Consider the following 25640-nt stretch of genomic DNA (forward strand, 5'->3'; position numbering starts at 1 on the left):
GTCTGCCTGTGTGTATTACTGCCTCTGTGTGTGTGTGTGTATGACTGTCTGCCTCTGTGTGTGTCTGTGTGTGTGTGTATGACTGTCTGCCTCTGTGTGTGTCTGTGTGTATGACTGTGTGTGTCTGTGTGTATTACTGTCTGCCTCTGTGTGTGTCTGTGTGTATTACTGTCTGTGTCTGTGTGTATGACTGACTGTCTGCCTGTGTGTGTCTGTATGTGTGTATGACTGCCACTGTGTGTCTGTGTGTATTACTGTCTGCCTCTGTGTGTGTGTCTGTGTGTATTACTGTCTGCCTCTGTGTGTGTGATTGTGTGTATGACTGCTTCTGTGTGTATGACTGCCTCTGTGTGTATGGCTGTCTGCCTATGTGTGTATGGCTGTCTGCCTGTGTGTGTGTGTGTATGACTGTCTGCCTCTGTGTGTGTGTATTACTGTCTGTGTCTGTGTGTATGACTGACTGTCTGCCTGTGTGTGTGTGTGAGACTGTCTGCCTTTGTGTGTCTGTGTGTGTGTGTATGACTGTCTTCCTGTGTGTGTGTATGGCCGTCTGACTCTGTGTGTGTGTGTGTGTGTGTCACATACAACCAATACACGCATATCACACACTGTTAATACACCCATTACAAATATCACACATAGCATACATATCACACACCGTCATCACACCTACTATCACATACACAGACAACACAAACATTACAGCATACATGGATGACGGGGGGGGGGGGGGGGGCGCTGTGAAGATTTTTCGCACAGGGCGTCTAAATGCCTAAGGCCGGCCCTGCTCCTGACCATTGTGCACGTCTGATCTGCAACTACAGGAAACGTTTGGTTGAACTTATTGCTGCCAAAGGAGGTTCAACCAGTTATTAAATCCAAGGGTTCACATACTTTTTCCACCTGCACTGTGAATGTTTACATGGTGTGTTCAATAAAAACATGTCAACATTTCATTCTTTGTGTGTTATTAGTTTAAGCAGACTGTGATTGTCTATTGTTGTGACTTAGATGATGATCAGCTCACATTTTATGACCAATTTGTGCAGAAATCCATATCATTCCAAAGGGTTCACATACTTTTTCTTGCAACTGTAGGAAACGAGGTCACACATTAAGGCTGGAAGAAAGGAGATTCATCTAAGGCAAAGAAAACTGTTTTTATACAGTAAGAGCAATAAGGATATGGAATTCTCTGCTTGAAGAGGTGGTTGTATCAGAGTCCATACAGATGTTTAAACTGCAATTGGATAAATACTTGCAAAAACATAACATACAGGGATATGATTTCTATTTAGTGGGGTAATAGCTGTTTGATCCAAGGAGACATCTGACTGTTATTTTGGGGTCAAGAAGGATTTTTTTCCTAGTTTGTTGCAAAATTGGAAGCGCTTCAGACTGGGTTTTTTTTTTGGCTTCTTTTGAATCAACAGCAAAAACATATGTGAGGAAGGCTGAACTTGATGGATGCATGTCCCTTTTGAGCTATGTAACTATGTAACTATATACTTACCTTATCTTTGCTCTTTCTTAATTTTCTTAGGAACTCGTGATAATGTTGCATAATAACATTATTCTCTTCAGAACAGACTTTATGTCATTGTTTACTGATATAAAAATTAGAAAAGGAAGTGGTAAGTGAAAAAAGTTTCATTATTACAGAAATGATTACACAAATGATCACCATATGCTCCCCAAATCCCCATATTTTATTTTTTTTAGAGGTTTTATGAATTGAAATTATATTTTGCTAAATGATTTTCGTTTGGGTGAGAAAGGTTTTCTTTGAGATGAAAAGGTAGAAGAAATGAGTTTCAGCGGGTTTATGTCTGCGTGGAAGAATACTGTGATTACACGACGGGCCTTTTCCTCTGGATCAAACAAATGTCTGCATACAATACCATATTCATAGAAAATCATTGATTGTTGGACACCAACTGTGTCTCATGGAATCTTTCAGATCCTGTTAGTTATGGACATTTACAGTAGTTTTATTAGTGTTCTAATTATGATCAATTAGGATCAACTTGGTATCTCTGTGGTTATGAGCATCAAGGAATAAATCAGCCACGTACCATACCATCACAACAGGTTTTATGAGAAAAAAGAAATTGTAAGAAATGTAGGAGCATGATCTGATCATATTACAGTACTATTGGATTTTCTATGAAGTCCAATCTGCAACATCAAATAATTTTATAATCTGTTGCAAAATATATTGGACAAATGTGTAATGGAAAAGCAGGTGATATCCTGAAGCAAAGTGCTAAATGTTAAGAGACATTCTGCCAATGGAGTGATGCTGACACCAGACCCTTGGACAATCGTTCCTCAACAGACTGTATTCATCCGGGGAATTAACCACTTCTGCTCATAAGAATTTGTTAATTTTAGAATTTCTGCTGTGATCAAACTGTGCATAGCTGGAAAGTTATGTTTACAGAAATTGAAAATTAAATTATGTTTATCTTTACGATGGAAAAGATAACCAGTTCTGTGCGCAACACATCTACACACTTTGAGAGACGGCTTTCTAATTGGGTGCGCTAGGTGGGCAATTTCACAAAATATGATCTGCTTGACCGGAGACGCACTCTGGTGCACATACTCTAAACACTATTTCCTATTAATTAATACTTAATAGACCTTGTACATTTTACAACTTGTTCTCTCTCCTCTATATTTCTTATCTCTTCGTTCCTCTCCTTTCTTTGCCAACCGCTCCGATACTCTCCTATGCCTTATCTATCTTCCCTTGGCACTTCCCCTTGTCTTCTGCTCTCCCTACTCCTCAATTAAATTTTTTTTAACAAGAAAAATGGATCACTTCTCCTAAATCGCAATTTCAATTTTAGACGATCAGCGACTGAAATTTTAAACTCCGAAATGGCATATGGACAGAGTTCCAAGTTCCAAAAAGATGATTGATGGCTAGAGAACAGCCTCTAAATATTCATTTTATTCATAGACCAAGTGAGAAGTAAGCAAAGCAATAGAGGGGGGGGGGGGGGGGGGGGAAGAGTAGCAGCAAAAAAGTATGTATTTATTTATTATATTGTTAATAAATATACAAGTACAGATTTTTGTGGGGAACAAAACAGCACAGCAAACTCAGCTTAATTTAGAAATCTTTAATTTTTGTAAAAAACACAAAGAAAACAGAATGCAAAATATACATAAATATAATTGTATGGTTTAGGTGGCTGTTAAAGTGCTAAATGATGGCGGGTCAGAATAGAGAAGGTCGAACAATTATATCCTGCCAAGATTAAGGAGTAGCATTTTCAAAGTATTTTCAACCAAATAATGATATTTATAAACAGAAGGTAAATGAGTCTGAATTATTAGCTCTCTTACTTATAACTTCAGGCAAAATGTAAGGTGGAAGTGATGTATAAGGAGAATCGCACACAACCGTAAAATTTAGGCTGGGGCACTGCAGGGCAGATGAAAGCTTTCAACTTTGGAAAGCCCGGTAGCATGGGCCAATTCCTTTTTTCGATGATTTTTATTATTTCTAAAGTTATAACGTATTCTGCCAGTTCCAGTGTTCAATTCCCAACATGTGATCCCAAAAGGGCACAGAGTTATTTACAAAACTGAGATTTCAAGGTGAGTTTAAAATGAGTTTCAAATTTAAAGACAAAATAGTCAAAAGGAAAGCAGAGTTTTTTTCTTAAAGTGCGACTATTTTGACCTTAAATTTGAAATTTACTTTGGGCTTTCACATTAGTAAATAAGCATGGCACTGTCATATCTCAGAAACCACAAGGATTCAATTGCATTGATAATCATTACAATAAACTCAACATGAAGTGGCTAAATGCAAAATTGAATTATACAAATGTTCTCAGTGCCCAAAATTTCAATTACGTAGTTCATTTTTATAATAATTCATCCATTGACGTTTTCTGGTATGAATTAGTTTTCTTCCTCTTGCAGAACACTCCGGTAAGAATAGCCACAAGTACCAGGCAGATGACAATTAGAGAGATCACGGCTATTGTCGTAGTCTTCGTCTTCTCTCCAGGCTCTCCTTGGGATACTGTGGGACCTAGACCTTGCTGCCCTTCAGAACCTGAGTTAAATACACAGAGTAAAAACAATTATTTAGGAGGACGAAGAGAAAAAAGGAAATGTAAACAAGACAGAAACATTAGTTCTTGAGCTGTCACTGAACTTAAACAATTTAAAAAATATCAGAACTTTCAAAGGCCTTAGCTAAAGACAGATAACAGAGAGGAAAAACAGAGAATGTACCATTATGTATGTTTTTGTCGTCTGGTTGAATAACATCAAAGTGTTTTGTCTCATTCCAGAGTTCCTGCCTAGTGGTGGTTAGTCTTGGTCTTGACGGAATGCTGGTAGTTACTGGTGGCTGTTCATTGTATTGTGTAGCAGAAGTTGTAGATTTTGCAGTAGAAACAGTGGTGGTGGTGGTGGTGGTCGTAATGGACTTGGTGTTGGATTCCTTGGAACATAGATTTGCATATTTATTTTCTGTGTTGCTCAGACACTTCTCTCTCTTGCCTGTGTAAATGAAACATTTATGCCAATTATTTAAACTTCCAAAGAGAAGATCCTTAATCACGACATTCTTTCCATTGTAAATAATTACACACACACATGTGCAAGCATTTGGCTTTTACAATGCATGGTGCCTCACAGGGCCCTAAATCTGGGTATCAAATAAAAAGTTATGTTGCTATGTCTTTTACCAGTACGACACATCATTTTGGCTTTAAACAAGGGTTTGCTGGAACTGCATCCTCTGTGTGAAAGTCATTAACTGTTTTGTCTTCTGCTCCTTATACAATATTCAAGACTGACCTGATGTTATGAAAGAGTCTACGGATGTGGCGGGAAATTATATATATATATATTGGGCAACCATAGGTGTCTATTATTTGTCTTCTGTGCAAAGTATTTGCACTTGCCCACTAGCTGTGGGCGAGTGGACATTCAGCTCTGGTGAATGTGCCATTAATCCTACTCTACGTATAGGGACCCTTAGTCCTGTTTGAAATTAGTAAATTATAGTATGAATAGCCATGTGGCTAATATTTGTGTTTGGCAGGAATGGTATTACAACAGGGCAATGCACAGCTATATGGGCTCAGAACTTCAGACCCCAGAACCCAACATTTCTGTATTCTCCTTATGCTGGCCAAAGGTGGTTATTGTAACAATGGGGGGGGGGGGGGAATTGTTTTTGGCCATTGCTGTAAAAATGACAAATATTGAATTTGAAGGCAGCTCACATGCTAGGACTGCTACTCATTTGAACGCAGCTGTCCATGCTGTTGTCCTGTCTATTCACAGTGGCCATGCTGCTTGAGGCGTCCTCACTTTTACTGAACGTTTGAGCCTTGTTATAAACATATTTTCTGGCACTATATTTAAGTCATTGGTTCTGCATGTCCCTGGGATGACACTTGCCATATTGCCCTTGTATATCTGTGTGCATAGCAAAGAGTGCGTATCTAGGTGAGGGGGCCCCAGCCAATTTGTTTTCAGGAGGCACTGAGATTTGTGATGACATCCCTGTCTGAAGCTATAACATGTATCTATAATTTAAAGAAAGAGCTCCATAGGATTTACCCAAGTAATTCCAAATATACAAAATACTTTAAAAACATCACACAGTGAAATCATACAGTGGATAATTAAAAGGTAGGTTGGGTAGAACCAGGGCCGGCGCGTCCATAAGGCGGCACAGGCGGCCGCCTTAGGGCGCACCGGCTCTGGGGGCGCAAAATTCCAGTGACCGGCAGGAGGGAAGTGCTCCCTCCTGCCTGGTCACCTCCTGGATCCCTGGAGCTGCTGGGAGGCGTGCGGCTGCAGTTGATTAGGAGGAGGCGGCGAGGGAGCTCTCTGATCTCTCTGACCGGCTCCCTCGCGCGCCTTTTGCTGATGCCGCGGGAGCCGGAATATGACGTCATATTCCGGCTCCCGCGGCATCAGAAAACAGCCTGCGAGGGAGCCGGTCAGAGAGATCAGAGAGCTCCCTCGCCGCCTCCTCCTAATCAACTGCAGCCGCACGCCTCCCAGCAGCCCCACTGGACCACCAATGAAAGACCCACGCCAGCACTCCAGGTAGGGAGGCTGGGTGGGAATTTTTTATTTTAATTTAGATAATTAATTACTGTGTGTGTATGTGTGTGTGCATGTGAGTGTGAGTGTGTCTGTCAGTGTGTGTGAGTGAGTGTGTGTGTCTGTCAGTGAGTGTGTGTGTGTGTGTCTGTCAGTGAGTGTGTGTGTCTGTCAGTGAGTGTGTGTGTGTCTGTCAGTGTGTGTGTGTGTGTGTCTGTCAGTGTGTGTGTGTGTCTGTCTGTCAGTGTGTGTGTGTGTCTGTATGTCTGTCTGTCAGTGAGTGTGTGTGTGTGTCTGTCAGTGTGTGTGTGTGTGTGTCTGTCAGTGTGTGTGTGTGTATGTGTGTCTGTCAGTGTGTGTGTGTGTTCGAGTATGTGTCTGTGAGTTTGTGTGTGTGTGTGAGTATGTATTTTTCTGTAAGCCTGTCTGTATGTATGTATCTGTATGACGGTATGCCTCTGTATGTATGTATGTGTCTGTATGTCTTGTACGTATGTTTCTGTATGTCTCTGTATGCATGTATGTATGTAACTGGATGTATGTTTGTCTCTGAATGTCTGTATATATGTCTCTGTATGCATGTATGTAACTGTATGCCTTTATGTCTCTGTATGTACGTATGTGTGTGTCTCTGTATGCCTGTATGTCTTTGTATGCATGTTTCTGTATGTATGTATGTGTCTGTATGACGGTATGCCTCTGTATGTGTCTGTATGACGGTATGCCTCTGTATGTATGTATGTATGTATGTATGTGTCTGCATGCCTGTATGTCTCTGTATGTATGTTTCTTTATGCCTGTATGTCTGTATGTATGTGCCTGAATGTCTTTGTATGTATGTTTCTGTATGCCTGTCTGTATGTATGTGTCTGTATGACGGTATGCCTCTGTATGCATGTATGTCTTTATATGCCTGCATGTCTATCTCTGCTTGTATGTCTCTGACTGTATGTGTCTGTATGTCTCTGTATGATTATTTCTGTCTTTGTATGACAGTGTACCTGTATGACTTTGACTGTGTGACTGAAAAATGATGCCTGTGTGCCTGTGGCTTGGGAGGAAAGACACACAGGTGAAGATGCATTTTTTTTTTTTTAATGAGGGTTGGGGGCGCCAAAATGCATCTTCGCCTGTGTAACTAAAAATCCTAGCACCGGCCCTGGGTAGAACGTATTGCTTGGAGCTAAAAAGTAACAGGTCAACTAAAGGGTTAAAACTCTACATTCCAGAAGGCTCACAATCCCTAAGGCATAGCCTGTTCAATATCCATAGTGTATTGTAGTACATGGCTAGCATAGTCAATATATTACAAAGTATCTTTTGGGGAATAGAAAAATTAGTACTTGTTTCAAAAGTATACGCAGTATGTTGCAATTGTAACAGCTGTCCAAAAAACGCATTGCATAATTCAAGAGCGTATCCTTTTATAGTAAAACATATGTTTCAAGTTAGATTTAAATCTGTATCCTTGTATACGTTTGTTTGTTAACTCAATCAGACGCTAAGCTGTGTAAAGTGGTAACAGAGTAATTTCTTGGTTCAGTCCCTGTGACAAACGCCCTGTGGTCTGGTCGTTTGCCACAAGCTCCTGGAGAAGCCTGTTAGCAAGCCTCCTGCCCCAGGATTATGGGCCATACAAAATACCCTGCAAACTACTCTGTTTGTGTGATTTGGGACTATGTTGTTCGGGAACCGAACAAGCGCACGAACCAGAGACCATCTAGGAGCTTGTTAAGCCATCTGTCATCTGGTTACTGGGAGGGGAAGCGTTCTAAGCCCAGACTTAATTAATTTGGTTCGGATTTAAGCCTTCCGACGGCGTTAGGTCTGGCTAAAATCTGGATCAAATACAGACATTATTAAATAGCATGAACATTGCCTGGATTTTTCATACCGAATGGCCCCGTATGTAGCCGAATGGTTTTTCTGGTTCGGGGCATTTTGGACTTTAGTTATTATCCCAAATAGACTGCATGCTGCAGCAGGTTTCAAACAAGATTTTTTTTAAAAGTCAAAATAAATTGGAGACATAGTTGTAAATTTTACACATTTTCTCTAATTGAATATCTGTGCACTATACTGACACAATGCATTATAGGCTGGTATAAATATTTTATTTCCACTCTAGCCCTTACACTTTTATTTCACTTCTGTCTGTATGTTCTCATCCAAGCGCTTAAAGGTCAATATCTATTCCTCATTTTAAAGGGCATCTACAACCACCATGACCACTTCTGCTTACATTGGACTCCTGAGCCCTCTCTCCATGCTGCCTTCCAGGCACATTTTTGATTGGTTCAGGGACTCCTGAAGAATGACATGCTGTGACGACAGAGTGGGCATGGAACAGATCATTTGAGCAAGGGGCAAAACAAAAAAACCTCAGGGCCCGGTGCAAGAATCTGTTAAGCCCCTTTCAGATACAGAGCAGAGGTGTCAAATGTGTAGATCCTCAGCTTTGGGGTACATATCCCATGATGCTTTGCCACCTGTGGATCTATTATTATTTACCCATCGTTGTATAATTCTATTTACATGCAGTATCTGTGAATGTAGGTGTGTTTTTAAAGTATATATGTGTGAATGTTTTTGTATTTGTGTATAATGCTGATGTTTGTATGCACGGGACGGTTTGTGTGTATTGTCGGCAATTAAATCAGGGGTGTGCATAGTGTTGGTGTTTCAATGCAAGTTTTTTTATGTAGTGTTAGTGTATGAATTCAGTGTTGTGTTTGTAATGTTGGCATGTGAATGCAGGGGTTTGTTTATGTATAGTGTTGATGCTTGAATGCAGGACTGTTTTTGTGTGTAATATTGGAGATTGCATAAAAATGTGTATTCACAAATCTATATGCACTGCCACACACACATACAGGAGAACATTGCCATACACAGAAACATACATACACAGCCACACATATGCCCACAGACATATACACACACACAGATACTCTACGATAGATACACACACAGATTGACACACATACAAATACTGACATAAATGCACATATTCACACACAGATCCACAAGTACCGACACACATGCACAGATACATACACTGACACACACAAAGACTCACACACATGCACAAATACACTGACACACATACACCGATATATAGACTGAAACCCGGAATACTGACATACATGCACTGATACACCGAAGCACATAAACACTGTACAGATGCATACACTGACACATGCATACACTAACACACATTCCCAGATACATAAACTGACATACACAAACACTGACACCAGGGGCGGACTGACAACTCATGGGGCCCTTGGGCAATAGGAGATAATGGGGCCCCCGTGTACCCACCAACTTGCAAGAGACACAAATATACATCACGCACACATGCATGTGTTACAGAAAGAGTTGTAATGTGGGGGGGGGGAGGGGGAGAGGCTTCAGTAGGGGACAGGAGTTGTAGTGTCCACATACTGATATACACACTCTAACATACATACAGATATACACACACTAACATACATACAGCTATACACACACTAACACACATACAGATATACACACACTATCATATATACAGATATACATACACTATCATACATATAGATATACACACACACACACTAACATACATACAGATATAACACACAAACACATACAGACTGGGGCTGTAGTGGGAAGATACGGGCTCTAATGGGTGAAAAGGCGCTGTAGAGGGGGTGTAGGTTGCAGATAGAGACTGTAGTGTTGGGTGGTTGTGGGAGACAGAGGATGTAGTGGGGTGGTTTGTTTAGGTCCCCAACCCCCGTTTCCTCCCATTTAAAAGTTATTTTATTCACGTTTTTTACCTAAATTAGAGTGGGTGCTGGTGCAAGATTTTTTTTCGGTCCACCTATCGTAAGCATGGAAAAAAAGGTAGATCCCCATCTTTCGTACAACTACCGTAATACTTTGCCAGATGGGTATCTACCATTTTCCCATCCTTGCAGGGTTGAACTTAGCCCCGAGCAGTGTTTGTATGTTTGACTGTAAGCATGTTTTGAATGGAGTATGTGTGTGTGAATGTAGGGGTGTATTTGTGTGTACTGTTTGCCTTTGAATGTAGGGATGTGTCTGTATGTAGTGTTGACATTTGAATGCAGGGGTGTATTTACTTGTACAGATACACCGGTGCAGACTCACAGATACATACACACACCAACACATATACAAATACACAGACACACACATTGACATACACATTTACGGACACACTCTAACACACATACAGACAGACACACTAACACACATACAGATATACAGATACACAAACACACACTAACATGCATAAAGATACACACACACGTACACAAAATCACTGATACGGATACACAGACACACACTAACATACATGCAGATACACAGACACACACTAACACATACACACTAACATACATACAGATATACACACACTAACTTACATACAGATTTACACACACTAACACATAAGGATATACACACCCTAACATACATACATACAGATGCAGACACACACACATATATACACACACCATCATACATGCAGATATACACACACTAACATACATACAGATATACATGTTAACACATACAGATATACACATGCTAACATACATACAGATATACACGTGCTAACATATACAGATATACACACACTAACATACATACAGATATATACACGCTAACACATAATGATATACACACTCTAACATACATACAGATATACACACACTAACACACATACAGATATACACACAACATCATATATACAGATATACATACACTATCGTACATATAGATATACACACACTAACATACATACAGATATACACACACCAACATACATACAGATATACACACACCAACACATACAGATATACACACACTAACATACATAAAGATATACACACACTAATACACATACAGATATACACACACTAACACATACAGATATACACACACTAACACACATACAGATATACACACACTATCATATATACCGATATACATACACTATCATACATACAGATATACACACACTAACATAAATACAGATATACACACACTAACATAAATACAGATATACACACACTAACATACATAAAGATATACACACACTAATACACATACAGATATACACACACTAACACATACAGATATACACACACTAACACACATACAGATATACACAAACTATCATATATACCGATATACATACACTATCATACATACAGATATACACACACTAACATAAATACAGATATACACACACTAACATAAATACAGATATACACACACTAACACATACAGATATACACACACTGACACACAAACACATACAGATATACACACACCAACACACATACAGATATACACACACTAACACACAAACAGATAACATGCACACACAGATCACATTACATATTTAACCACCCCCCTGCTTACATACCTTTTTGGTTCAGGAGGGTGGCATCTGGCTGAGTGTGATGGGAGTCTGGCTCCCTCCTCTCTCGGCTTGTTGGTAAGCTTCCGGGGGAAACTCCCTGCATCGCGGCATTACACAGGGCTCCTGATCAGTGAAGCATTGCGGGTGGCCCATGCAGGCGGCGCACCTCGATGGGCGTGTGTGACGTCGGCATTGCACGCCCACGTGCACAGGGATGACATACTCCTCTGCTCCCTCGGACCCTAGCTTCACCTCTCGTAAGCACTGCTGGGTGTTTGACTCAAGCGGTCGGCGCAAATTCTGTTGTTGTGTGTCTGTGTCAAAGACACACACAAAGTGTGTCCGAAGTGCCTGACCGGTCAGTCCGCCCCTGACTGACACACATGCACCGATGTATACACAAACACACATGCACAGATGCATGCACTGACACACACAAACACTGACACACATGCACAGATGCATACACTGACACACAAGCACTGACACACATACACAGATATATTGACACTGTTACATACACTGATACACACAAACACACATGCACAGATGCATACACTGACACACAACTACTGACACACACGCACAAATGCATACACTGACACACACATACACTAACACACATTCCCAAATACATACACTGACATACACAAACACTGACACACATGCACTGATGTATACACTAACACACATGCACAGATGCATGCACTGACACACACAAACACTGATACACATGCACAGATGCATACACTGACACACACAACTACTGACACACATGCACAGATGCATACACTGACACACACAACTACTGACACACATGCACAGATGCATACACTGACACACACATACACTAACACACATTCCCAGATACATACACTGACATACACAAACACTGACACACATGCACCGATGTATACACTAACACACATGCACAGATGCATGCACTGACACACACAAACACTGACACACAACTACTGGCATACATGCACAGAGGCATACACTGACACACACAACAACCGACACACACGCACCAATGTATACACTAACACACACGCACAGATTCATGCACTGACACACACAAACATTGACACACATGCACAGATACACTGACACATATGCACAGATGCATACACTGACACAAACACTTACCCTCTCTCTCAGTCCAGATAAGCCTTCATGTGGCCCTTGCACAGTGGAACCCCAAGGCACCACCTACCTTTGTAGTCTGATTCTGCAGTTGCTGTTATAAGGTCCCTGGTGGTTATGTGGTATAACTGATGAACTGCACCCCTTCCGGTAACCCTCTATCATATACTCACCTTGCCTTTCCAGCACTCATTGTGAAGTCAGAGTGCAGCAGGTTCGAGTGCAATCCCCTCAGTAACTGAGCACCAGAGCTGTAAGGGAGAGGATATTAGAGTGCAACAGCATGAGGTGCAGAGCCTCAGATGCACCACCGGACCACCAGGGACGTGGCTGGAGGAGAGCAGCCATTGGTGGCCTCTCTGCAGGGCAGAAACAGGTGAGCAAACTGTAAGTAAAGCAAGCTGCCTGCTTCTCCCCTCGCTTGCGATTTTCAACATTGCCCTAAGCTGGAATCAAGGTAAGTTTTAAGTGTTTATTTTTTCAGGTTTTTATTTAATAAAAAATGGGGGAACCAAGTTACAAATGCCCCATTATAAACTCAAATGTACACGGGCACACTTATGGTATCATCCTTTCTCATCACAACACACAAATTCTCAATTCCTTCGAAGAACACTGCAAGCACCATGACCCCTACAGCGCAATTATAGTTATTAGGCCAGGGACATTTCTCCAGAATTCCCTGAAGTCTGTATGTCACTTTTGTTAACTCACCAGTTCCATCAGGTCCCAAACACTCTATGAGGATCTTCACCCATGGTTCAGATGCCTTGGCAGAAAATACCCCTTTTTGAAAAACAATTCTGGAAGGAAAACAAATTGAAAAATGACACTGAAAACACCTTGGCATTCAGAAGAGAATAATAGATGGAAATGAGTGAACAAGAGGGAAGGGGAGAGAAATTCGAAGAAGTTCAACATTTTTCATGATAGCTGTGATCTACCAACGCGTTTGTGTCAAACTGATGTACAACATTTACTGTTTTTTTTTTCCCCCAATTGTGTTGCATGTACTATTTGTCTTAAATAAAGGCTTTGAAAAAAAAAAAAAAAAAACAACAACTTTAATTTAATTTAATGATAAAAAGCAGGGTATATAATTTGTGAGTTTGAAACTGAAGGTTGTTATGTTTGGAGTATATCTACACAAAACAAAAACTGTACCAACAGGACACAAAAATGACAGAAAAATGAATAATAATTATATATTAATGAGATACTGCCGTTTAAAACTACACCTTAAAAACACCTCATTTGTAGTATATCTTCTAACGTGCCCCTGAGGACTGCAGCATGTTGGACAAACTTCCAAACTTCGTAAACGTAGGTTTGTGGAACATAGTTCCGCTATTAATAATTCAAGGCTTGTGAATATAATAGCCACTCAATTTAGACTGCATCACATTTCTAATGCTAATAGACTAGAATAAACGGGCCTTGAATGGATCCCTGATAACTGTGGGTCTTAAATTAGAAGACTGCTGAAGTCCACTTGAACCCATAGATTGGAAATATTGGCTCCTGGGAGACTCATTCAAATTATGGATTTTTCAACCTTCTAAAAAAAATTCTTTGGTTGTGGACATTCAAACTAAATTAAATTAATTGCATATATATTTTTGGGGATAGTTATATGCATTCAATCTATGTATTGAGTATATATATATACTTTTTTCTAAATATCAAAATGATAATTATTGTTATATACATTTATTTACATGCATTTTGAAATACTGCTATTTGTGTCAAGTGTCAAGGACCCTTTTTATGTATTTATGCAATGTTGTTTATTCTGGTTTCATTATTATTATAATTTACTGTGTTTATTGAGAGTGCATGGTTTATCCAGGAGGGATGCCGCCGTGATTGCAATTTTTGGAGAGGATTAGAGCCCTTTCAGGGGATTTACCTTTCTGCTTGTTAAATTTGCTAATAGATTAATCTCCTACACATATGTTTCTAATTTGTATTGACTTAATCTGAGGCTATATAGAATATGACGGCAGACAAGAACCATTCGGCCCATCTAGTTTGCCCAATTTTCTAAATACTTTCATTAGTCCCTGGCCTTATCTTATAGTTAGGATAGCCTTATGCCTATCCCACGCATGCTTAAACTCCTTTACTGTGTTAACCTCTACCACTTCAACTGGAAGGCTATTCCATGCATCCACTACCCTCTCAGTAAAGTAATACTTCCTGATATTATTTTTAAACCTTTGCCCCTCTAATTTAAGACTATGTCCTCTTCTTGTGGTGGTTTGTCTTCTTTTAAATATAGTCTCCTCCTTTACTGTGTTTATTCCCTTTATGTATTTAAATGTTTCTATCATATCCCCACTGTCTCGTCTTTCCTCCAAGCTATACATGTTAAGATCCTTTAACCTTTCCTGGTAAGTTTTATCCTGCAATCCATGAACCAGTTTAGTAGCCCTTCTCTGAACTCTTATATAATCACTGCACCATCCCTTCATGAATATTCAATCTTGATAAAGTCCGGGTAACAGATGAAACGCATAGACTTTTGCACTTTGTCTTTCTTTTAGATATAATTTATATAGATTTAACTTCAATTATTATTATTCTTGTTTCTATCTTGCTAAGTTTAGTGCCCGATGTAACTTAGCCTCATTCTAGGTGCAGACTTTGTTGGTTCTCCTGCATTGTTTGACTCATAACCTTTCATTTGACATTTCCGGAAATTTTTTACGACTTCTACTTCATCACTGTTCTACTACAGCTGACCACCTGACCACCTGCTCAATTCAACTTTACTTCTGCTGCGGGTGGATCACTTCTGGGGCGGTTGACTACAGGGAATTGCTGGCCGCTCTCCTTCTTTGCTTGCATTACGGACTTTCTACTAAAGTGTTGTATGATTCAAGGTTACATACTTGCTCTCCGTGACCTGATTGCTGTGTAGTAACAATACCGGAGTGATTCTGGATTTCCATTAATGAGAAGGTGTTTATTATTTATTTTTGGTGGAGTCCGATATAGGCATTGTTACACCAGGTAAGATAAGCCCAACTTAATTCCAGCAACATAAGATACAAAGCTAGCTCATTTTCATCTGAAAAATACTTAATGCTATCCAGCGATTACTGATATACTAAGAGAGGTACTGGCTTATTATTACTCTGCTCGTTATACAGTGATTTATTATTACTCAGCTCATTATACGGTGGGTATGTGACTTTTATCTACTCGATTATATCCTGCACATCTAACTGGGATTAATAATCTGATTGGATCTTTTATTTTACATTACCTTTGTGCTTATTCTTAGGATCCATATCATTGAGTTGGACACTTTTGGGTAATATTATATGGATTTAATTACTTGATCTTTTTACACTGTTGGTTTTTATTTGTGAGTGTTTCAATTTTTCATGTATTAATGTATCTATAATAAATTAATCTACATGGATATATGACACTTGACACTTTCTTGTGCTATTCCACCCAATTTGTCTTGGTTTAGTTACGTTATAAGTAAATACTACAGGGTAAGATCCGTACTTAAGCAAAATGTTGTCTGGACAGTATTCATAATGTTGCACATTTTTGACATATTTTAGAAAATTTATTCCGTTTGGGCAAGGTAGTTCTCTCGGGGGACATCTTCCATGATTGACACCATACTGTGAGGAACCTGAAGAAGACATCACCAATGAGAAAAAAAAAACCAATTAGTCGGAAGGTATACAATATCGTCAATGTGCTCAAAAGCTACATGACTGCATCGTGAATGAGTAAATATTTTATTGTCAAAATAGTAACAAAAAAATTTCAACACAGGGGGCAGAGCTTGACAGGCAAGCGAGAGAGCCACATGTGTCTGGAGCCCCTCAGGGAAAACCTCTCACTAAGCCCAATAATCAACAAAACCATTTTATTATTGGCAAAAAAACTCACAATTCTTCTAATAAATATACTATACAAGTGTTTGGTCAGCATTTTGCTAGATTTAGCAAACATTGCCCATGCTAGACTTCTCTGTAGCCTGCGGACATATTTGAGGCGGTTGATCCTCTGCCATGGTTTGGAGATAGCTTGTCATTGGGCCTTGTTCCCACCACCTTTTGGACCAGCAGGGGATATCACGGTTCCCACTGGCAAATTCCCGTGGCCTACTGTAAGAGACTTATGGCTAGTTGACCTGGGATCTATGAGTCTAATGTATTACCAGGTGCATTTAAACTCCCTCTCATAAGGTAAGTCAATAATACCAGGAATAGTTTATTGCTTTTGAGACACTTGACTCGACAGCTTACACAATATAAGTGAGGCGGTGTCCATTTGCAAGCAATATATTTTGCAATGCGTTACCTGTGACATATTGTTGTTCTGTACACATGGCCTTATTAGAGTGTGTTATATTTTATGCCTCAATCCAAAACATAAATGGAAAAAAATACAAATAAAATATCACTACAATATCTCTAATTCCATATAAATTAGATTAATATTTTTTTTTTTCTGTGATCGTTTTCCCCCCCTTTTGTAAAGTGATGTTTTTTTGGGAACTTCCATTGTTTACGGAATCTTTGCTGGTTATTCACGAAAATTATAAATTGTGAAATTACAAGTGAATTTCAAGTATGAGATCAAAACAGCAGAACTGGAAAAATTATTTTAGTCAACCATGCTTTCATTGCTGCTACTCTGGTGTTAAATTTATAATTCACTTTCAATTCACTTTGAATTCAAACTTTAGTAAAAAAATAAAAATCTTGTTAGTCAATGTTATCAGGTCATCAGTTTAAAGAAAAAAAAATCCTTCTCAACTGTAGCAGCAACCGCCACAATGCCAGAAATCACCTAATCATTGTTTGCAAAATATTGAGTCCGTCTACTTAAGTTGAAACTACATTCCATAGCTTTACAAATTCAACGGTAAAAACAATGAACAAATCGCACATTCTACACTTAACCTCTGCCGAGCACTTCAATTTTCACCACTTCACATCTAGAACATGGTATTACGCTGATGATAATACACACATTCAAAGGAATTTATAACAAATTTGAACTCGTGTTTTGGATGCAAGGCTTATTATCTGTAGGCATTCAATAATGACATCTGTAGGCATTCAATAATGACATCTGTAGGCATTCAATAATGACATCTGTAGGCATTCAATAATGAGTTACCTAAATGGTGACTATGTTATTATTATAATTATTATTATTATTATTATATATCCGTAACGCTGTACAATGGGTGGAGTATATAAAACTGAAGTCTAGCTTATAACACACAGTGAAACACTGCACATACAGACTCCAGGCACCAAGATCACCTATTGTTTTTTGGCACATACAAAAATGTAAAGCATGGCATACTGTTAAATTATTTTCTACTACTTTACCTGGTCTCTGGTATCCCTTGAAATAATCTAGTTTTGTAAGGTAGGCTATAGTGATGTCCCGAACAGTTCGCTGGGAACCGTTCGCCGGCGAACATAGCGTGTTCGCGGTCGAGAACACGCGCAATGTTCGGTCCGCCCCCTATTCGTCATCATTGAGTAAACTTTGACCCTGTACCTCACAGTCAGCAGACACATTCCAGCCAATCAGCAGCAGACCCTCCCCGACCCTTCCACCTCCATGACGAATAGGGGGCGGACCGAACATCGCGCGTGTTCGCAACCGCAGACACACTATGTTCGCCGGCGAACGGTTCCCGGCGAACTGTTCGGGACATCACTAATAGGCTATTATAAAGAAAGTGAATGCATAACTATAAACTCAGAATATGCACTTTATTTTACAGGAATTAATGGAAGCTGCTAATGTATGTATAGTACAGCCACAAATGGAATGCAAGTCATTAAAGGGTTACTTCAAGCACAGTGATTTTATTCAGTGATTTGAAGTGGTCATGATGCTAGACGTGTAACTCCACTGATGGAACCACCATGGGGAGTCATCGGAGAACCTGGAAATCTTGTTCTGGGACAGCTAATGTGAGTTCTGTGCAAATTTTAATGCACAGCCACTTCATTGGCTGAGAGCGGTCAGATGACACTTTCAGCCAATAAATGAATATCAGGGTCGCGTTCCAGCTTCTGCAGCTCTGCAGAGATCAGAGATTGGCTAAGATATCACTGGATATAGTATGACCTATACGGATTTATTTAATATAGTGAGAATTCAAAGCCAGGCCAGAGTAGCCGAAGTAAAAGCTATGATTTAGAAAAATCTTACAGTTTGGCTTTTTTGATCTTAAATTTGAAATTCACTTTAGTAAATAAATCTGAGAACCTATACGAGAACATTTAAGAAACACGTGTAACTTGCCCAGAAGTGATTGTTTTAGTAGATATAGTCAGTAAATGGTGGAACATAAGTTTCCATAAGTCTTTATTTTTTTAGTTACTGTGGCGAAACCAACTTCGCCACTGTGAACTGGAGAAGCCTGGTTGCTAGCCTCCTGCCCTGCGACTACGGCCCATGGACATATTGCTCTATAAACACTATATTTGGGCATGTAATAATTTATATTGCTGCTACTGGCCCTTTAAAATCAGCGATGGACATATTGGGACTTTTGGGACTAATGTCCCTTTAAGACTTTGTAACATATCACAGTAATACTGTCTTAAATATTATGTAGGTTTTTATGTGTTCAGTTAAACTGGGGATATGTAGAAATGTGTGTTTTATGTGTTAAATGTATCAGTATGTAATTTTATGTCTTTTACTGTCTTTTTGCAACCATGTGGTTAATGGAGTCTGACTCTAGTCCTAGATAATTGGATTACTTCTCCAATTATCTCCAGGGCAGAAGGGAGGAAGCCGGGATGCATTGTGGGGGATGTTTTACTTCTGTTTGAGCCAGATTGTGCCATGCTGCAAGCCAGGGCCCAAAAGATACTTTTAGTAACTTTTGAACCCCTGGTCGGATTCATGCCATTTTTTAATATGGATTGATTGTGGATATGTATTTTTATGTGAATGTGATGTATGGTTTTAAAGTTATGAAAGTTGTGTAAAAGTATATTTTACTCTGTATGCATAATGGGATTATGTGTCACACTAAGGGGAGGGGATGTGTGGGAGGTAACATCTATGTCATTGGTTCTTTTATGCCTCCCCCTGGGTGTGGCCTGTATGTGTGAGTTGGAAATAAAAGCCAGGCTGGATGAGCCAGTCCAGAGTTCTTGCTTAACCCTCAAAGCGATGTGTCGTCTCGGTCTTTGGGGGAATGGGATTGTATGCTGACTGCCAAGAGTGTAAGCCGATGTCTGCTTTTCTTGTTCAGCTGTTCCAGTGTTCGTGTGGTTCCAGTCGGGAGAATGGTGTTTGCAGTAGCTGCCTGTGCATCTAGAAAGGGGATTATCGCCTAAACTGGGTTTTATCCTCTTGTAAGTGAAACGGTCCGTTACAATTGGTGGCAAGCGGCGGGATCGTTCCTACAACCAGAGGGACAGCTACAGACAACACCATTCCTGGATTACAAAGTAAGGGCAACGCCAGTACTCGTACAGCGTCCCCACCAGCAGTCATGTTCTATCGATATGAAGGCGTAGAGTTTGCTACTGAGGTAATGAGGAGAATAGCCAAATATGGCCCGAATCCCCTGAAGGTGATTGTTGATGCAGCTATACAGCAACTGCTTGAAGAGAACCAGAGGTCACGTGATCTCGAGCACGATTTCATCCTGTTAATGGTGAGTCGTGGTCAAGAAGATGAGGTAGCCGATATCCTCCTCCAACACAAACCAGAGAAACCCAAAGTAGAGGACTGCATGGAGTGGTACTGGAAAGGCCCCCAGCAGGCAGGTGGAGATGGGACCGAGGTCTCTCTACCGGCCCTACAGGGATGCTGGGTAGTCGGCCCAGATCCCCAACGGCAGTGTGTACCCCAGGGAGCTGATGGTGTCGTCCATCCTCCCCAGCGGCAGGCTGAGTTACAGGGGGCAGAGGTAGTTGTTCCTGCCCCCCAGCAGCAAAGTGATATGCCAAGAAGGCAGTGTGAAGTGAAGGGAGAGGAGAGCAGCGTCCTCCCTCCCCAGCGGCAGTGTGTACCCCAGGGAGCTGATGGTGTCGTCCATCCTCCCCAGCGGCCGTGTGTGTCCCAGGGAGCCGAAGGTGCAGTCCTTCCTCCCCAGCGGCAGGCTGAGTTACAGGGGGCAGAGGTAGTTGTTCCTGCCCCCCAGCAGCAAAGTGATATGCCAAGAAGGCAGTGTGAAGTGAAGGGAGAGGAGAGCAGCGTCCTCCCTCCCCAGCGGCAGTGTGTACCCCAGGGAGCTGATGGTGTCGTCCATCCTCCCCAGCGGCCGTGTGTGTCCCAGGGAGCCGAAGGTGCAGTCCTTCCTCCCCAGCGGCAGGCTGAGTTACAGGGGGCAGAGGTAGTTGTTCCTGCCCCCCAGCAGCAAAGTGATATGCCAAGAAGGCAGTGTGAAGTGAAGGGAGAGGAGAGCATCGTCCTCCCTCCCCAGCGGCAGTGTGTACCCCAGGGAGCTGATGGTGTCGTCCATCCTCCCCAGCGGCCGTGTGTGTCCCAGGGAGCCGAAGGTGCAGTCCTTCCTCCCCAGCGGCAGGCTGAGTTACAGGGGGCAGAGGTAGTTGTTCCTGCCCCCCAGCAGCAAAGTGATATGCCAAGAAGGCAGTGTGAAGTGAAGGGAGAGGAGAGCATCGTCCTCCCTCCCCAGCGGCAGTGTGTACCCCAGGGAGCTGATGGTGTCGTCCATCCTCCCCAGCGGCCGTGTGTGTCCCAGGGAGCCGAAGGTGCAGTCCTTCCTCCCCAGCGGCAGTGTGTAACCCAGGGAGCTGATGGTGTCGTCCATCCTCCCCAGCGGCAGTGTGTACCCCAGGGAGCCGAAGGTGCAGTCCTTCCTCCCCAGCGGCAGGCTGAGCTACAGGGGGCAGAGGTAGTTGTTCCTGCCCCCCAGCAGCAAAGTGATATGCCAAGAAGGCAGTGTGAAGTGAAGGGAGAGGAGAACAGCGTCCTCCCTCCCCAGCGGCAGTGTGTACCCCAGGGAGCTGATGGTGTCGTACATCCTCCCCAGCGGCAGTGTGTCCTGCAGGGAGCAGAGACAGTCAGTCTCGCACCCCAGCAGCCGGACCAGAGAATGAAAGGGGAGACAGCTGGTTCCCCTTTCCACCAGCAGAGAGAGTGCCAGGGAGAGGAGCCTGCTAACCCCTCTCCCCAGCGGCAGTTTACCATCCAGAGAGAGGAGCTTGTTACACCCTCTCTCCAGCGGCAGCCTAACCCACCAAGGGGAGATGTTAAGCCCCACAGCTGTGCAGATGGGACCGTAGTCTCTGCACTTACAGCACCAGGGGTAGGGACGGTCGGTCCTGTTCCCCAGCCACAGAGCGATATATCCAAAGGGGAGACAGTCGGTCTCCAGCAACCAGGCTCCAACCAGACTACTCCCGTGGTAGTGCTGGCAACAGGACAGAGTACCGCTGGTCTCTGCCCCCTCAGCAACCCACCAAGGCAGCCTACCAGCCCCCCACACAGCCGTGGTGAGGCACCTGAACCCGGACAAGATCTTCCCTCACCCAGGTGTAGTAACTATTTATTGTGGGTGGGCTGCTCTACTATTTCTGTTTTGTGGGTGGGTTGCTGGACTAACCAGGGCACTGACCGGCAGGAGGTCAGATACCCTGTTAGTCTAATTGGTAAAGGGGAGAATTGTGGCGAAACCAACTTCGCCACTGTGAACTGGAGAAGCCTGGTTGCTAGCCTCCTGCCCTGCGACTACGGCCCATGGACATATTGCTCTATAAACACTATATTTGGGCATGTAATAATTTATATTGCTGCTACTGGCCCTTTAAAATCAGCGATGGACATATTGGGACTTTTGGGACTAATGTCCCTTTAAGACTTTGTAACATATCACAGTAATACTGTCTTAAATATTATGTAGGTTTTTATGTGTTCAGTTAAACTGGGGATATGTAGAAATGTGTGTTTTATGTGTTAAATGTATCAGTATGTAATTTTATGTCTTTTACTGTCTTTTTGCAACCATGTGGTTAATGGAGTCTGACTCTAGTCCTAGATAATTGGATTACTTCTCCAATTATCTCCAGGGCAGAAGGGAGGAAGCCGGGATGCATTGTGGGGGATGTTTTACTTCTGTTTGAGCCAGATTGTGCCATGCTGCAAGCCAGGGCCCAAAAGATACTTTTAGTAACTTTTGAACCCCTGGTCGGATTCATGCCATTTTTTAATATGTTGTTCCCCTGAATGGATTGATTGTGGATATGTATTTTTATGTGAATGTGATGTATGGTTTTAAAGTTATGAAAGTTGTGTAAAAGTATATTTTACTCTGTATGCATAATGGGATTATGTGTCACACTAAGGGGAGGGGATGTGTGGGAGGTAACATCTATGTCATTGGTTCTTTTATGCCTCCCCCTGGGTGTGGCCTGTATGTGTGAGTTGGAAATAAAAGCCAGGCTGGATGAGCCAGTCCAGAGTTCTTGCTTAACCCTCAAAGCGATGTGTCGTCTCGGTCTTTGGGGGAATGGGATTGTATGCTGACTGCCAAGAGTGTAAGCCGATGTCTGCTTTTCTTGTTCAGCTGTTCCAGTGTTCGTGTGGTTCCAGTCGGGAGAATGGTGTTTGCAGTAGCTGCCTGTGCATCTAGAAAGGGGATTATCGCCTAAACTGGGTTTTATCCTCTTGTAAGTGAAACGGTCCGTTACAGTTACATTGAGGAAAATACATGAAACTGGGAACTATAGGGGCCATGCAAATCTTAGACCAAACTAGCAGAGTGTCAAAAAAACCCTCAAACATCTGTTTTTCCTGCTCGACTATTTTGGCCTAAGATTTGTAGATCATTTATCAGTCCTCCACCATTCAAGTTTAATTAATAACTTCACTGTGCTTAGATTTTGACCTAATTAACGCTAATATTGAGCTAACACATGTGGGTAGGTAATGTGTTAATTGCAAGCTAATTTGCCAGCATTACCTACCCACATCACAAAGAATGATTACAGAGAAGAATGCTTGTCATTCTTAAACTAATTCTCCAGGGCATAATTCTCATGTGAAACGCTGTGTGGGTTTTTTTTACTTGTATGTCACAGACTCAAGTACAGACAGCAATGTAATGTTTAACCAAGGGCAAGTCTCTTTTCGATGGTTGGTAGTGTTTTGGCAGAGTCTGTTATGTATGAGTAATGTGTGTGCAATGCTGTGTTTAATATGTTACCAAAGCTGCGCATTATTGTGCATTGTATACTGAAGTGAAACATTTAGGTCAAAATAGTACCGTGTTGACTTTAGTAAAATTGGAGACGGAGGTGGTTGGTCCTTCGTTTCACAGTTTGTTGTCCACTTCCTGCCGAGGTGACCCTAGACACCTGCCTGACTATTGGCCAGGAGTTACACAGGGACCTTAAGACTATGAATTTGTATGAATGACCCCATTAGCCATCCCTTTGTGAATAATGACCTAATGGTTTTGGCCCTGCAAGATCTTAATCCTTCTCTGACTAGGTCACTTTAATTCACAGTTTAGTGAATAATTCCTGTCTGATATTTCAGTTGTAACCCTCCCATTCCCTGTTCGTGCCTGGGTAGGCATGCGCACGGGGTGTGCCGGGTGTGCCTGGGCACACCCTAATACCCGCGGCTCGCCTATGGATTGAGACCGGCTCTGCTCTAAGCCTCCCTCTCCACCGCCCCACAGGCAGTAAGGGAGGCAGGAGAGGACCCGGGGAGCTCTTGCCAGCAGCTCTGCCGGGTTCCTCTCGCGAGATCTGAGCGTTGCCGCGGCAATGCTGAGATCTCACGAGAGTGAACCCTAGCCCCGCAGGCTAGAGTTCACTCTCCACTGGACCACACGGGAAGGATGACAGCAGGAACAAGAATCCCCCCTCCCAGGCATAAGGTAAGAAGGGAGGGGAGATATTAACTGATCTGCCCCCACCTCCATTGGACCACCAGAGAAGGCAGCAAGGAAGGATCCCCCCCTCCCTACATAAGGTAAGAAGGGAGGGGGGATATTTATGAACTAATCTGCCCCCACCTCCACCCCCACAAATCACCCAAACCAATAATACTTGTCACGGGCCCGGCGGCCCTGGGGGGCCCGGCCGCCCGGGCCCCACGTGGAGCAGCAAAACTACCGCAGGTGCATCTGCACAAGGGCCCATCAGGTGGCCCAAGCATTAAGAGCCACCTGATGGGCCCTATATCTTCAGGGGCCCGGTCAGCGCTGCGGCCGGGTAATTGCGCGACCGGGCCCCTTTAAAAGAAAAATTGCGGCTACACCGCAAGGGCTGCTGGGAGGAAGTGACGGCCAGTCACTTCCTCCCAGCTTACTCCGCGCAGGGGGAGAGGCAGAACAGAAGGAGAGCGGAGGAGAGGACACCAGAGGGCAGAGGCATCCACAACCATCATCCCCAGCCACCCTCCTGCAACTTAAAGGTAAGAGGAGGGTGGCTGATAAATGAGGTGTGTGTGTGTGTATGTATGTGTCTGCAATTATGTATGTCTGTTTGTGTGTATGTCTGTGTGTGTATGTCAGTATGTGTGTCAGTATGTCAATATGTCTGTCTGTATGTCAGTATGTATGTCTGTCTGTGTCAGTATGTATGTCTGTCTGTGTATGTATGTCAGTATATATGTCTGTCTGTGTGTCAGTATGTATGTCTGTCTGTGTGTCAATATGTCAGTATGTATGTCTGTCTGTGTGTGTCAGTATGTATGTCTGTCTGTGTATGTATATGTCTGTGTGTGTGTCAGTATGTCTGTCTGTGTATGTCAGTATGTATGTCTGTATGTGTATGTCAGTATGTATGTCTGTCTGTGTATGTATGTCTGTCTGTATGTCAGTATGTATGTCTGTCTGTGTATGTATGTCTGTGTTTATGTCAGTATGTATGTCTGTGTGTGTATGTCAGTATGTATGTGTGTATGTGTGTGTGTTTGTCAGTATGTATATATGTCTGTAGGTCTGTGTGTGTATGTATATATATGT

General features: G+C 42.2%; 1 protein-coding gene across 1 annotated transcript in view; it reads right to left on the bottom strand.

Annotated features, from left to right (window-relative positions):
* Nucleotides 1–3334: 3334 nt before the first annotated feature.
* Nucleotides 3335–25640, bottom strand: part of LOC134601486 (uncharacterized) — a 46129-nt gene continuing 23823 nt past the window's right edge. Inside the window, exons 2-5 of the mRNA XM_063445986.1 lie at nucleotides 16199–16331; nucleotides 13391–13479; nucleotides 4261–4530; nucleotides 3335–4078 (exon numbers count right to left, since the gene is read on the bottom strand). Of these exons, the coding sequence (XP_063302056.1) occupies nucleotides 3885–4078; nucleotides 4261–4530; nucleotides 13391–13479; nucleotides 16199–16331 (686 nt within the window). The 3' untranslated portion in view covers nucleotides 3335–3884. The remainder of the gene's footprint in view (nucleotides 4079–4260; nucleotides 4531–13390; nucleotides 13480–16198; nucleotides 16332–25640) is intronic.

This window comes from Pelobates fuscus, chromosome 3, assembly GCF_036172605.1.
Source record: "Pelobates fuscus isolate aPelFus1 chromosome 3, aPelFus1.pri, whole genome shotgun sequence".
NCBI classification, from domain to species: domain Eukaryota; kingdom Metazoa; phylum Chordata; class Amphibia; order Anura; family Pelobatidae; genus Pelobates; species Pelobates fuscus.